General features: G+C 45.6%; 1 protein-coding gene across 3 annotated transcripts in view; it reads right to left on the reverse strand.

Annotated features, from left to right (window-relative positions):
* Positions 1 to 14,797, reverse strand: part of DNAJC19 (DnaJ heat shock protein family (Hsp40) member C19) — a 143,051-nt gene extending 128,254 nt beyond the window's left edge. For 2 of the 3 annotated variants that reach the window (XM_069211046.1, XM_069211047.1), the window contains exon 1: positions 14,623 to 14,797. In XM_069211046.1, coding sequence (XP_069067147.1) covers positions 14,623 to 14,625 — 3 coding nt within the window. In that variant the 5' untranslated portion in view covers positions 14,626 to 14,797. The remainder of the gene's footprint in view (positions 1 to 14,622) is intronic. The other variant, XM_069211045.1, reaches the window with a different exon arrangement.
* Positions 14,798 to 15,043: the final 246 nt, after the last annotated feature.

Consider the following 15,043-nt stretch of genomic DNA (forward strand, 5'->3'; position numbering starts at 1 on the left):
ACCGGAACAACAAATTATTCCGGCTCGCATCCTACAACAGGCTTCACCATTGAGGAGAACATAGCTGCCATTTGAAAGCACCTGGAACGCAGGTCTAATCAAGGGGACTGGAACTCCCTTCAGACAACAAGCCAAGTTCGCTGACGACGCACTACACACCCCGTGCAAAGTAAGCTGTTTACAAACCATCAAATAGCTGACAGAAGTCTCGCATTCGCTACCGCTAAGAAAGACTTTTCTGCCACTAAGACATTTGTAGGAGAAGGGTAGCTCCCACACCTCATAGATGTAGCTATCTCCCAGCCTTTCATATTTGCCTACCGGAATGTGTTTTAAACAGGACGTGAATTGAAGTGAGGAAATAGGCAGATTAATGACCCCGGATATTAACCACTCAGCAGATGGTATTTCAGCCACAGTAAAAGGCAACTTATCTAATTTTTCAATGTTTACCATGACATAAGTCGCTTCTTTCTTAGCCGTTAGTTGTTGCTGTCGCGTTAAATTGAATGTAGAAAATATGTCCCTTGCGCTAACGTGTTGCCAGGGAACACGACTTGCCTTCAATGTTTGAAGTGTCCAACCCAACTCTGTCCATGGTGTAACCAAGACATATCAGTCGTATTATGTCTATTGCAGAAGAGACAATGTTATTTAGGGTGTATATCCGGTCGGACAGGGTATTAATCCCATTATCTGCAACAGCTAATGCCTTCTGTAAAATTTTCCTCGTCTATTTGCCTTAATCGGGCAGCAGCTTCTTGTTGGGAAAGCTTCCAAATTTCATTATATACTGCATATAAGAAGCGCTTTCTGTATTGTGTCTCTAGAGCCTAACAAGAAGTCCTGTAAGTCAGTGTTATTGGACAGGAGACTGAGGTGTTCTTTAACCGCATCTAGTGAGGAACTTTTTAACCAAAGGGGCATAGTTTCCCTACACTATACCCGCATGTTCGGATGACATAGTGAGGGTCCAGCCTATTAGTTCTAAAACCTCCCGTGGAGTTCATAGAACGTTTATGACACCCATCTATTGGCCACAATAACCACCGACAGTGAAGCATTAAATGTGCCATTCTGTACCCATTCATTGAGCTGATCTTCAGTTTCATTGATATACTGTTGCCATTTATGAAACTTTGCAGGGGCAGGAATACTGGGCACATTTAATTCCTTAATCTTGGCTAAGCCTAAACAACTTGTCTGTTGTACAGTTTCATTTAAAAATATCATTTGAACAGGTATTAGGCATGCTCTAATAAAAAGCTTCCTTCCCCCGTATTTGCCCATGTTTAGTTCCCCACACACTTTTTAAGTCAGACGACTTCAGCCAATATTCATAGCCCTCTATAGTCAACTAGGAAACAAAGGAATACAAATAAATAAATTTCTTATTTGTCATTAATATGCATACATTTTCTATTGATGGCAATTTAAAATAATATGACTCAACATTTTTAACATTGTGCCCAGAAAAATATGTGAACTTTTCAGAGTATGATTTAGAACTCCTTTGTGGTGGAGTTGGACAATGTTCCCATTGTGTGTAATTAAAAACATTTTTGGGGGTACTTGCTCTGTGGATGAAATGGTGCCCATAATATTTGTAGCAACATTTATCACCATAATTCTCTTTAGATTGGTAAACATCTTTGTTTTCAAATACAGTGTAATACTGCACTTCAGTCATCATAGAATCAACTGTTTTCACATCCCCACCATCAGAAACAACTCTGGGTTATTATTACATTGTTCATTGAAAGTTTAAACACATATGGTATTTGAATGACCTCTGTTGGGCTGTATATATATCAAATGTTACTTTATCCCAAACAATCCCATCAGGAATTGGTATGGCGTAAATGTTCACAAAAGACAAGTCTCTATGGACCTTGTGAGAACAAAAATGTGGTTTTAGGACCTCATCCACCAGTTTAACGGTCGATTTTTCAAGAAGAAAATGACCATGTATTAGTAAAAAGAATGTTATAATAAACCCAATCCAAAGCAGGAAAGCCAATACAGTCAAGGAAAGCCACAGATAGTCCCATGGAAGAATAAAGTAAGTTGCTTTAATATAATTTATCAGCTTACATGTTTGACAGTTCAGGTGTCGGAGAGGCCAATGAGTCCGAGACATTGTCGCTGATGTCGGCAAAGTATCCAGAAGCAATTCGTTCAAAAGCTGGAGCCGTGTTTGTAGGTGGAGTGGGTGTTTCCCGTGGTGGTCCAGAATAAATGACGCCATCCGTTTGTGTTGAAGTTGTGTCAAATCGATCAGTTATTTCTGTATTGTTTGATGTCAGTAGAACCAATGCAAGATCATTTTCCACCATCCCCAAGCTAGGAGAGGTATCAGTGCTGCTGCTTACAACTTGTAAAGGAACATCTTGACCAGTAGTGAGAGGGTTTCGGGAACTACTGGCTGTTCCTTTTCGGCTGCTGTGAAGGATTGGCCACATGGTGTAACTTGACATGATCGATCGATACAAAGCAGTTTTCTTTAGCACCAGCCAACAGTGGAAAAATGACAGTTCTGCTACCATGTATTCCCAAGACTGGGACCGGTGCACGATAGGAAGGACCAAACTCCTTTTTCACAGCGACCTTTTCACGTACTAGATCCCAAACTTTAGGAATCCAGCCTGTAGACGTTACAGGTACATCCTTAATGCCTGTGGAGGCAGCACTGGCAGAAGCATTGTCGTAAAGAACTGTTGCAATTCCTGTAAGACAGTGACACATTCATTTATGTCAAAGGGTGTTTCTGCCACCTCCACGCCAGGACCATCAAGATTTGGAACATACATTTGAGTTTCGAACCGGCACTCATATGAAGTTATGAAGTACGACCCCCCCCTGGGACCTTCTAGGCAGATTGTTAAGTGCTCTCTGGACTCCATACAGGTGATTAAGCCAACTACGACCCGTACCCAAGACTCTGGCTGTGAAGGACTGCTTTAATTCACAGTTTAGGTCTGCCACAACACTATTTCCCTTGGGATGAAATGGAGACGAGTACTGGGGTTGGACCCCCAACGAAGCCATTGTGTCTCCGAATGCCCTTGAGGCAAAAGCAGGGCCCTGGTCCCAGTGGAAAGCCGCAACTGCATATGTACCAATAAAGACTCGCAAATCTTTAATAACAGTCCGAGCGTCAGCAGAACGTTGTGGCCACTCCCATAGAAATCTGGAGCAAGAGTCAGTGACTAAGATGTATTTGTATGCACTGTCCGGTGTTAGGGGACAACAATGGTGCAAGTACACACATTCTAATGGTTTGTTTGAAATAAGGAGGGGTGTCTGCGGTGGGCGTTTAGCAGTGGAAACTTTAATTTTTGGCAGATGTCACAAAGAAAGGACGTACAGCTTAGCCTCTTTATACAGGCCTGACCACCAAAAACGGGCTTGTAACAATGATATTGTAGCCGCCACACCAGCATGGGCAGATGCTTCCCATTCATGCGCTGCTTTAATCAACTCTGGTCCTATGTCTTTGTTGGGAACTTCTCAAACCCGTACGCCTGGTATTTTACCTCAGAGTTGAGGCAGCCTCCCATTCAGTAGGAATAGTTAGCAGGAAATGCTTTTGGATAGGAGGTACCTTCAGCCGTAGCTTTCACGGCAGCCCATATGTCCTTGTCCGGTTTTGCACCTAAACAGGTTACTGCAGCAACAGTGGCCATAGCGGCTTCACGAGCCAATGTGTTTTCCAGCAACGTGCATTCCAACGCGCTGGTGTCCAAGTGTATATACAACATGGGCATTTGGTAGGTTTCCTTCAGATCCGCTACTTTTCCCCACAGAAGCAAAAACAGCTAGATAGAAAGAAATAAAACAAGACCGCAAAAGTGGCTAATGTAAGAATAATAAACAAAGCTGAATAAAATATATCTTGGTGAAAGTGCACAGCGGCAGGCCTAGTATGCTAAAATAACGTGCATAGAGCTATAACTAAAATGGCTACACAACACCAGGACACATAAACTACACAGGTATATGTCCTGCCTTTTACCTACATAGCACCCTGCCGTATACCTAGGGCCTACCTTAGGGATGACTTATATGTAGAAAAATGGGAGTTGTAAGACTTGGCAAGTACTTTTAAGTGCCAAGTCGAAGTGGCAGTGAAACTGCACACACAGGCCTTTCAATGGCAGGCCTGAGGCATGGTTAAGGGGCTACTTATGTGGGTAGCACAATCAATGCTGCAGGCCCACTAGCAGCATTTAATCTACAGGCCCTGGGCACATGTAGTGCACTTTACCGGGGACTTACAAGTAGATTGAAGAAGCGAATTCGGTATGAACCAATGTCACCATGTTTTAAGGGAGAGCATATGCACTTTAGCACTGGTTAGCAGAGGTAAAGTGTGCAGACTCCTAAAACCAGTAAAAACAGTGTCCAAAAAGTGGAGGGAGACAGGCAAAAAGTTAGGGGTGACCACCCTAAGGCTGTGAGGTCTAACAGTAAACAATATGTGAGCTACAAGCCCTTTTTAGGTCTCAGCTGGACAGCGCAAGTGCTGTCTTGATGAGACATGTAGTTTTCAATCTGTGGGCTTCAGCCCGTCCATAGTCTTACCATTTGCTTGCTCCATTGTCGCTCTTGTATTCTATGTGTCTATTTGTCCACGACATGCATGGTCATGTCTCGTCTTGTGCTTAGCCCTCCCCATAGAGATTTTCCCAAGTACTTGTGTCCTTCCACCCCTCCCATCTTAGGGGCTACTTTTTTCTTTGGACACTCGCAACAAGTGCTGCTGTTTTTACAAGTCCCCCACCTGCCCCAACCCTGCTGCTTCTTTTCCTTCAAAAGATCAGCTTTATTATTCACCTAATCATGTTGTTTCTGTTCTGTTACTTGTTTATGGTGTTTCATTATCTAAAAAAAAAAAAAATAATAATAATAAAAAAAAAGAAATAGATACTGACAGTCCCCTTCACAAGCTTGATTTAGTTGCAGAGCTCTCTCCCTGAAGCTTTCAGACAGTCTGCCTGTTGCACCCTCCCTGCCCATCCTCCTCCCCTTACATTTCCTCTCCCAGCAGCTTGTTATTTGATCATTTGATAGGACCCCTGCTCCTCCATTACCCCCACTGCTCCAGGTCTCTGGCAGTCCATCATCTTGCTGCCGTCCAGGGAGTATGATATGTGCCCATAGACCCCACAGGTACTACTGCAGACAGAATCTTTTGCCGCGAGTGAACCCGGATGCACACGGTCCAAGACGTAGTAAAACCACTATTAACCAACCCCACATTTTAGCTTTCATAAAGAACCCATGCCAGTAATGACTTTATTTATCTCTCTCTCTCTATATAAATATAATATAAAATGTCTGTAAAACACAGGCTTCTAGGTGCTGCAATGGCCTTGCAATAATTACTGATGTGCACTCAATCAATGCCCAAAAGTTCAAAGGGTGCGTGGACCCCGGCAGAACTGTGATTAGAAAAGATAAATAAATTAATATGAAACCAGTATAATGATATAGTGCATTTGTCGGATGTAAAAACTTCCCTCATGCAGTCCTCACACAAATATATGCTGCATAATCCCATTGCACACAACACATTTAAACATCTCATAATTCCACACCACACAATTCAGCTACACACACTTGCACTACACAGCATTCCACTTCATGCCATATAATTCCATGCCACATACTACTCCACACCTTGGCGCATAATTAAATTCAACATTATTCCACTCCACACGCCACATAATTCCACACCACATACTTCCACTCCACATAATTACAATCAACTCAATACCACATGCATAAACCTCACAAAAATCCACTCAATGCCACATAACAATCCGCATAAATACACTCAACACTAGGCCACATAATTTCACTCATAATTTTACTGAATGCCACACAGTTCCACACACCACATTTCAACTCCACACAATTCCATTCCACACCACATATTTCCAATCCACAACACAAAATTCCACATCATGCCACCAAATTCAACACCACACCACACAATACCACTACACATAATTCCACTCCATGTCACACAATCCTACTACACATAATTCCAGTACACTCAATACCACATAATTACGATCCACATAATTCCACTGCACACCATGCCACATAATTCCACTACACATAAGTCCCCTCAACATCATACAATTCCACACACAGGAATTCCACGCCACACATTTCCGCACCAAATAATTCAAATCCAACCCACAGAATTCCTTTTAACACCACATACATCCAGTACACTCCATAACACGTGGCTAAAAGACATTAACATTGACAATTCCAAGAGCTCTCCGACTCCAAATTTGGCAAGAGCGTGCATACTTCATGCCTCTTCCAGGATTTAGCCCTCCTGAAGCGCTCCGCCCAACTACTGCTAAACATTTGCAGTTGGCATTTTCTGGCATTGTTTGGGGCTACTTTTTTTGTTTGCAAATGGGTGACTGTCCTGCCACAGGCTGGGAGTGCTGTTCACGTCTTGCTGCCACTTTTATTCACAGATTGGTCCTGGCCGTTCTGACCACTGGCTGTAAGGGAAAGGTAAAGTGCCCCTTACTGTTGCATTCCCTCTGTGGTCTCCCTTCACAGGAAGGGAGATGCTGACGGCAGAGTACTGGGTACAGGCATGACTATGTCTGGGGCCTAAATGCAGGCCGTGTTGCCGCATTGCCCCATATGTGCTCTGCCCTAAGCACTGCAACAGCGAAGGACATGGGGTGCCCATGTCTCACCTCCTACCCACCCTCCCACTCCTCCCCCATTCATCACCCCCACGCCGTCCACCACCCTTCCCCATTTCCGAAGGCATTAGGTCACCCATTGCTGAGACCTATTGGCTTTGCCAATGCTTGTTGTAAATAATAGTGTCTTGCAAGTGAGTGCGTGCGGTAGCACATGCACTTGCAGGCTCGACTATTAATCAACTGAGGCATACTCTCTATATTGAGCAGAAGCTTTCCCATGAGGCAAAAAAGTTATTCTTTTTCGTGGATGCACAAACATTTTGCCCAATCATAAGTTTGTAGAGAGAAATCTCAACAAGAAGTTGACCTTAAGCCCCTCTCTTAGTAGTATTTCTTAAACCTCTTTCTCTCAGGATAATATAGGGTATGGAAACAGTGGGGTTGTCAACCCAGACCTAAAAAGCAATCCATCTTTAACCAGTCATTCCCTGGTTTTGCTCCCAGCATCTAAAAGTGTCTCCATCCTGGAAACCAATTGGTTTCACCTCACTAACTCTTTAAACCAGAGGTTCCCAACCAGTGAGGGTCCCTGGGTTGCAGTAATAACGTGGGGGTCCACAGAAGTCAAAAGGTTGGGAACCACTGCTTTAAACAATCATCGGTGAGGTGAATGAGTAATGCTATTTTCTAAGTGAAAGAGTTTCTTAACTGATTGCCAAGTTTGTGTGTGGATTCGTAGGTAATCAAGAGAATGAGTTAATGCATGGCTGGATGAGAGACTGAAGAGCAGGATAGGAGAACGGGTGAGCCAATGGTAAACGGTTGAACAATTTAGTTTATGAATGAGTGTATGAATGGGCACATACTGTTTACACCTATCTGATCTACTTTTTCGTCATGTCTAAGCGTAGCTTCTCAGTCATGTGTTACAAGTTATGACTGAGAAGCAAATTGGAAGGGTAGAAAAATAAATGTTATGGAAATGTCAGTTATACATACCAGAGACAAATGTGTACAATATGCAAAACAAATCCTACATACTCATATGGCAATAGTACTGCTCATTCATAATTCTTACAGGTTTAAAGAGCAAACAGGTTACACCACCCTTACGTAGTCGGGCCTGACACAGCAGTAGTACTGTCCTAGAAAGTTTAAAAACAAGCATTTGCAATGCAACAGGTCTCACGTTTGCTCGAAATACAGCTATTAGCTTTGTAAATTCCTAGCTGCACTTTTCGTGTCACATAAAATGAAAAGTATAACAGCAAGCCGATTCAAAGCACCATGGCCGCTATTAGCACGAGTGCGAAGGAGACCCCAAAGGGAGCAGAAGCTCGGTCGCAGTCAAACGTATCAGCAAACCTGTAATTATCCATCTAACAAGGTCGATGGCCAAGGCTGTGACAAAACTGCCCCAAGGACAAACAAATGTAACACATTTACCAATGTAAACAAAGGATTTTTCAAAGGCAAGCCCATCAACGAGTGACAGTGAGTTTGGTGGGCACAGTTTAAAGCCCACAGATAGATTACAAAAGGCCAGGGCACTTGCACGCTCGACCTAAGAATGGTGAAATGCAGTCACAAAAATCATAAAACAGAGCAACAGTGTTAGGTGGGCATGATGTGGAATGAAGTAGTGTCAGCAGCAGCTTTATTGCACAAAAGTTAAGCGTTCCAACGGGGATAATCGATGCGGACCACAACACTGGAGTAACTGACAAGTAGCGATCCTGACCATTCTAAGCATAACACTCTAGTCTAGGCAAATACAAAAAAAACAAGGAATCACACGTGTGATATACAGGAAGATACCCCAGTGCCCTCTTGCTTTCAAAACACTGCATGAATTATACCTGAAATATAATTCTGTAATAAGTCTGCATTCATGCCAACATTTCGAACCAAGTAAGAGGGAGACTTTGAATCGGAATAGAGGAATTAATTTTCCCCATTGGCTTACACTGAAGCGGATGAGATTTTAGGGGAAAACAACAAAAATTAAGCAACTTTGGGATTACAATATCGGGGGTCTCCCGTCTGAGCTGGGTCTGTTGGCACTGTAATGTTGTGCGCGGTAGCGCATTAATTGTGCGTCATGGGAGAGCCGCATGTGCGAGCTCTGTCAGGGGTGTGACAGGAACACCCCTGTGGTCTCAGCCAAGGTGCGCCCGACCCCACGTCAGCGCACGAGAAGGAATAAATAGCGTGACCCGAAGGGGTGGGGGGTTAGTGCGGCCCGCCAGAGCGCGAGTGATACTAGTTGACTGTGGTCTCCGTTACTGCTTCCCGCGCGTTTGCCAGCGCGAACGAAAGTCGCTCAGCCATTAATGTGCTACGCGCGCTACCTCAGCAACAGGGAGTATGCTTCAGTGTTGTCACGGCAACACTACAAATTAGCGACGAGGATGGGATCGCATGCTGCTGCACAATTGTCGGACTACTTGGGCAGCAACACGTGGCACGAGCTGATACAGGCCGCAACAGAAGCAAGAGGAGCACAAAGTGAGTCATCAACCCTAGCGCAAAGAGAAACGAGGGAGCACCAATAAAAGCCAAGCCAGGTACAACACCCACCTGCACCAACACACCAGTGCACAAAGGCAGCAAACAAGCAAAGGGCTGCCCATCATGACAAATATAACCCCCATAGAGCCATTCATCATTGAAAGGGCCCCATAAGCTGAAGCCTCCAGATGGAGAGACTGAGTAAAGAGAGTTACCCTGTATTTTGACGCCATGAATGTTGAGGATGAAAGAAAGAGAGCCCTGCTCCTACATCTAGGAGGAAAAGTGCTGCAAGGATATCCAAGACACTCCCGGAGGCTGACCCCAAGATGCACGTTGCACTATAACGTCGATCAATGCGTATTTTGCACCCATGGTGAACCGAGACTACGAGCAGTTCATTTTTCGACAGGCCAGACAGCAAGAGAGCGAGTCACTTGATGTATTCCACACCAGACTCAAAGAACCAGCAAGCACGTGTGGCTTCGCGGACAAGGGTGAGGAGAAAAGAGGACAAATCATTCAAGGGTGTGCCTCCACCAAACTGAGGGAACGCATCCTAGATGAACCAGGGAAGCCCCTCACTGACATTCTGATGATGGGGAGGAACAAAGAGCTATCAAAAGCCCGAGCCTCCCACATGGAAGCCGTCCTCAACAAACCTATCAAGACGGAAACCATAAATGCCATTGCGTCAGACAAGCCCAGGAAGACACCCATGAAGACAACACCGCAAAAGTTGTGTGGGTACTGCGGCCCCCCACCGCATGACGAATTGCCCTGCCAAAGGAAAAAAGTGTGTGGCCTGCATAAAATTCAACCAATTCGCCAAGGTCTGCCGATCCAAGGAAAAGAGAGCCACCCTGACACGTCTCTACTCGCCAGTAGACCAACAAAGTGACACGGACGATGATGAACTCGAGCACACAGTTCACAGCATCTTCACTGTAGGCACAGAGATGGGGAAGCACCTGCGTCTCCCACAGTGCCATCTGCAAGTGGGCACCCAAGAAGTGTTGGCGACTGTAGACACAGGAGCTTCCATTAACTTGCTGTCCAAAGAAATATGACAGTTTACGCCCTACTCCTCAACTGCACGACAGCAGTGAAAGTCTTTGCGTATGGACAGAGCCAATCTCTACACATGTACGGGAAGTTCTGTGCGCCTATCACGCATGAGTCGGAGGTATGCGATTCAACTATCTACGTCCCAGGAGACGGACACTGAATGCTATTAGGGTGCCAAACGGCAGAAGTCTTCAAGATTGTCACTGTCGCCCTAGGGGTACACCATGAAACAGTCACGCACGTTCTGGACAAATTCCCTGGTGTGTTTGAAGGGATCGGATGCCTGAGAGACAAAGAGGTAACCCTTCACATTGACGAGACAGTGAGACCGGTGGCCTAAAGGCACGGAAGAATCGCATTCCACCTGAGGCCCCAAGTTGAGAAGGAGGTAGCCAAACTAGAGAAAGAAGGAATCATCGAGAGAGTGGACGGACCCACCCCGTTGCTATCTCCCATCGACGTAGCAAAGAAACCGAAGCAGCCCGGCGAGGTTCGCATATGTGTAGATATGAGGTTACCCAACATGGCCATCAAGCGAGAGCGACACCTAACTGCCACCATTGATTACCTCTTATCGGAACTGAACGGTGCTTGTTGGTTCTCGAAAGTAGACCTACGCACCGGATACCATTAGATCACGCTGGCTGAAGAGTTGTGTTACATTACAACGTTTTCAACGCACCAAAGGACTCCGAAGATACCGCAGACTGAATTTTGGCATCTCAAGTGCTGCCAAAGTTTTCCAGAACACTATTTGCGAGATCCTTGGGGGATTGCCTGAAGTCAGCAACGTCAGTGACGATATATTGATATATGCAAAGTCCTTCCCAGAGATCAAAAGTCGACTTAGGGGATTAGGGAAGTGCTCCAACATCTGCAGGAGTCAGGACTCACTCTGCACCGAGACAAGTACGAGTTCCTAACGCAATGGATCAGCTTCTTTGGATACACCTTTTCAGCTGATGGAATAGCTCCTGACCCAGAAAAAGTCAGAGCCATCAAAGAGGCCGCTGCTCCTTCCACCGTGTCAGAGGTTCGCAGTTTTCTGGGGATGGTAAATTACTGCGGGCAGGTTCATCCCCGACCTGACGACCAGGACGCAACCCCTGCAAAATCTCACCAGACCCCACTCCATGGTAGTGGGGTCCCACACAACAGCAAGCGTTTGAAGACACTAAGACTGCCCTCTTGGCAGGCACCATTCTGCTGTACTACGATCCTCAGAAGAAACCCACACTCGCAGTGGATGCAGGACCTAAACGTTTAGGTGCAGTGCTGATGCAACAACCAGCTGACGGAGAGTGGGCCCCAGTGGCATTCGCGAGCAGATCGCTCACAAGTACAGAGTAACAGTATTCTCAAATCGAGAAAGAAGCCATAGCCGTACATTGGGGATGCCGGCATTTCCACCTATATGTTTATGGCCGGCCCTTTGTCGTCACTACTGATCACAAGCCGCTGATAGCCCTGTACTGGGGCACTGCCGCAAAACCACCCCGCGAATAGAGAAGTAGCTGCTTCAGCTACAAAAATATGACTGTCAGGTTGAATATCGCTCCAGATCAAGTAACCCCCCCCCCCGACTATCCCTCTCGCCATCTCCGAGAAGCTACTACAGCGGAGGAAGGTGAAGCCCTAAAGACTGAGGAGTATGTCTGCTTTGTCGTGGACCGTTCTCGCCCTATTCCATTGTCTCTGGAAAACATACAACAGGTCACAGCTCAAGACGAGTGCCTGCTACACGTTCTGAAAACCATCCAGACCAACAGGTGGCATAAGTTCAAGGAAGACTGGGCACACAAGTCCCCGGAAGCCCGGCGCATACTTGATAGCCTGTTTCATGTTCGACAAGAGCTGGTAGCTGATTCCGGAGGATGTGTCTTAAGAGGCCCTAGACTGGTAATCCCAGCTAGCCTCCACTCCAATGTGGTACAGCCGGCCCACACTGGGCACCAAGGCATGGTGAAAACTAAAAATAGACTGAGAGCTAAGGTATGGTTCCCCTATATGGACGAGCAAGTGGAGACCCTTGTTCAGACGTATCCGCGGTGCCAGGTAACCGGACCGCCATCTCCTCCAGAACCTGTGATTATGGAAGAAGGACCACAACAACCCTGGGTATGCGCCAGCCTTGATTTTGGCAGTCTTCCGGACGGAAGACACACCATGGTAGTAATAGACGACTACTTCAGGTATCCCGAAGTGGAAATCCTTTTGTCACTTTCAGCTCAGGAGGTGTTGCCCAAACTGGAGAAGATAATGGCCACTCGTGGGTTACTCAAAGAATTGAGAACTGATAACAGACCTCCATTCCAAAGCCACGAGTTGGCCAAGTATTTGAAGTCGTGGAAGATCCACCACTGCATCACACGCGATGGCTGCAGGCAAACGGAGAAGTCAAGAGGTTTATGCGCACCCTGAATAAGGTAATCAGAATTGCTCATGCCAGCCTCCAACCACATGAGTGGGCCATTTACACCTTCCTACCAGAGTATAGACAAACGCCTCATTCCACAACCAGTCAGGCCTCTGGGCACCTGTTAATGGGTCGAGTGCTACATGACTCAATCCCACATCACCCCAATTGGACCCCCGCCGCAGTGGATCCGCGAAGATCTTTCTACCAGCGTCAGAAGTCAGATTGCAAAGTAAGTTTTCACCGCAAAGCTAAATCTTTGAGACTCCAAGTAGGAGATGCTGTGCTGCTGAAGTGCCGATGCCCAAGCAGCAAATTCCAACTTCCTTTTGAAAAAACGCCGTTGGAATATCGCTTGTCTCTCTGGTACCAAAGTGACAGTGAGGAGAGGTTTGGAAGAGATATTCAGGAATCTCTCACATGTCAAGAAGTTCTACGGCCCGGTGCCACCCTCCGAGGAGGGAGACGGTGAGGGATCCTCAGATGGTCCTTCAGAAGCCCCCTCCTCAGTAAGACCCTCCGAAGGGGCTAGGCCCAGCGAGGACCACGAGCCATCTAAGAGACTTCTTGCTCCAGTGGAAGAAATAGCGCCCCCGAAGCAATTCAACAGCCCATGTCCATCGGAGTGAGAAGACCCGCTACAATCTGAGATCAAACCCTACACCATCTTCTCTACTACGACACTACGTGTTATAAACGGTACTCTGTTGTGGGACTTTAGCCTATGCCCCGCATTTATGTCATAAAGTTTTTGTTACATTTATTTTGGGCAGGAATGTAATGTTGTGCGCTGTAGCTCATTGATTGTGCGTCATGGGAGAGCCGCATGTGCGAGCTCTCTCATGGGTGTGACAGGAACACCCCTGCGGTTTCAGCCAAGGTGCGTCCAACCCCGGGTCAGCCCACAAGAGGGAATAAGTAGCACGGCCTGCGACCCACCGGAGCGCGAGTGAAACTAGTTGACTGTGTGGTCTCCGTTACTGCTTCCAGCGCGTTTGCCAGCATGAACGAAAGGTGCTCAGCCATTAATGGGCTATGCGCGCTACCTCAGCAACAGGGAGTGTGCTTCGGTGTTGCCACAGCAACACTACAGGCACGTATGCGGCTGTGTAGGTTAAAATATCAGCATACCTTAAAAACATTAAACTTTGATTTTTGATAAATGAGCTTAACATCCATCACCCGCCATACTCCAAAAAACATGTTTTTGAAATGAAATCTTAGCCACAGCCTGATCTTAGCCAGACAACTTGAAGCCACTTCGTTCATAGTACGCACTATACAAGAGTCATAAGTTGTAAGAAAAAACTACAAAAACACAGTATCTGGAAAAAGCCAATGCTTTTTTAGAATGTAAAATGAAGTAAACCATGAAAAAAAAGTTAATAGATCTGCATCAATGAACTTCTGGATTATCTCAAAGGGCTTTACAGCCAAGAGAATATAGGACACAATAGGGATCCATTCTAAAGACAGTTATTCATTGTTGACGAGCCGACAGGATCCTTTCCGCTTAAATTCAGGATAACTATTTGCTTTTGCGTTACAAAACAACATGTGAACACTGATCTCTGTGCAAGGGTTGGCTTTTTAGTCAACAACACTGGTCAAGTTATTAAAAGTATATCAGCGTTGTCCAGTAGAAGCACTGGCCTCAGACTCCACGGCTTGTGAGGGAAACGCAGGATTCTCTTAAACATGTAAAGTTACAAACACTTATGTACTAACTGAGTTAAACTCATGAATACAATTGATCATATTATTGTTTCTAAAATAATAATGATCGTAGTGTTATTTAAATAAATGAGCATGTCATAGAAGCATATGCTTCGCCATCAGCTCTTGCTTAAAGTTCCTCCAAACATGCACTGAAGCTAGGCTGACAGACCACGCATTCTTTGTCCTGATGCGCTGCAGGTTTAGCCTTTGAAGCTAACTTACCATTGTAAGACTAGCAGAGCTGCAGTATCCAGTGAAGTGAAGTGAAGTTTAGGAGGGGGCTCTGTGATACATCGGGTCCCTAAGCCAGTGCAACCCCTTCTGTCTGTTACTCTGAAAGGTCAATTTCTCAGGAGTACAGCAACCTACTCTAAACACGTGTCGCAAATAGAAACGATTTACGGCAAGCTGCTTCCACTCACAATTTCAGCTGTTGATATGGAGGAAGGACTAAAAATTGTCCTTTGATGTAACTGGCCGCCCACACACCCGTTCACGGGACCGAGGGAGCTTTATGTGAATAGTATTTTGCCTGTTATTAAGAAGAACGGAAACTTTTGGCAGACGAAATAACGTATATTTTTTTAATAAGATCCGAAAATGTGAGAATGTTATTATGAATGCTGTTTAGATTTCAATATGG

The sequence above is a fragment of the Pleurodeles waltl genome, chromosome 10 (assembly GCF_031143425.1).
Source record: "Pleurodeles waltl isolate 20211129_DDA chromosome 10, aPleWal1.hap1.20221129, whole genome shotgun sequence".
NCBI classification, from domain to species: Eukaryota; Metazoa; Chordata; class Amphibia; order Caudata; family Salamandridae; genus Pleurodeles; species Pleurodeles waltl.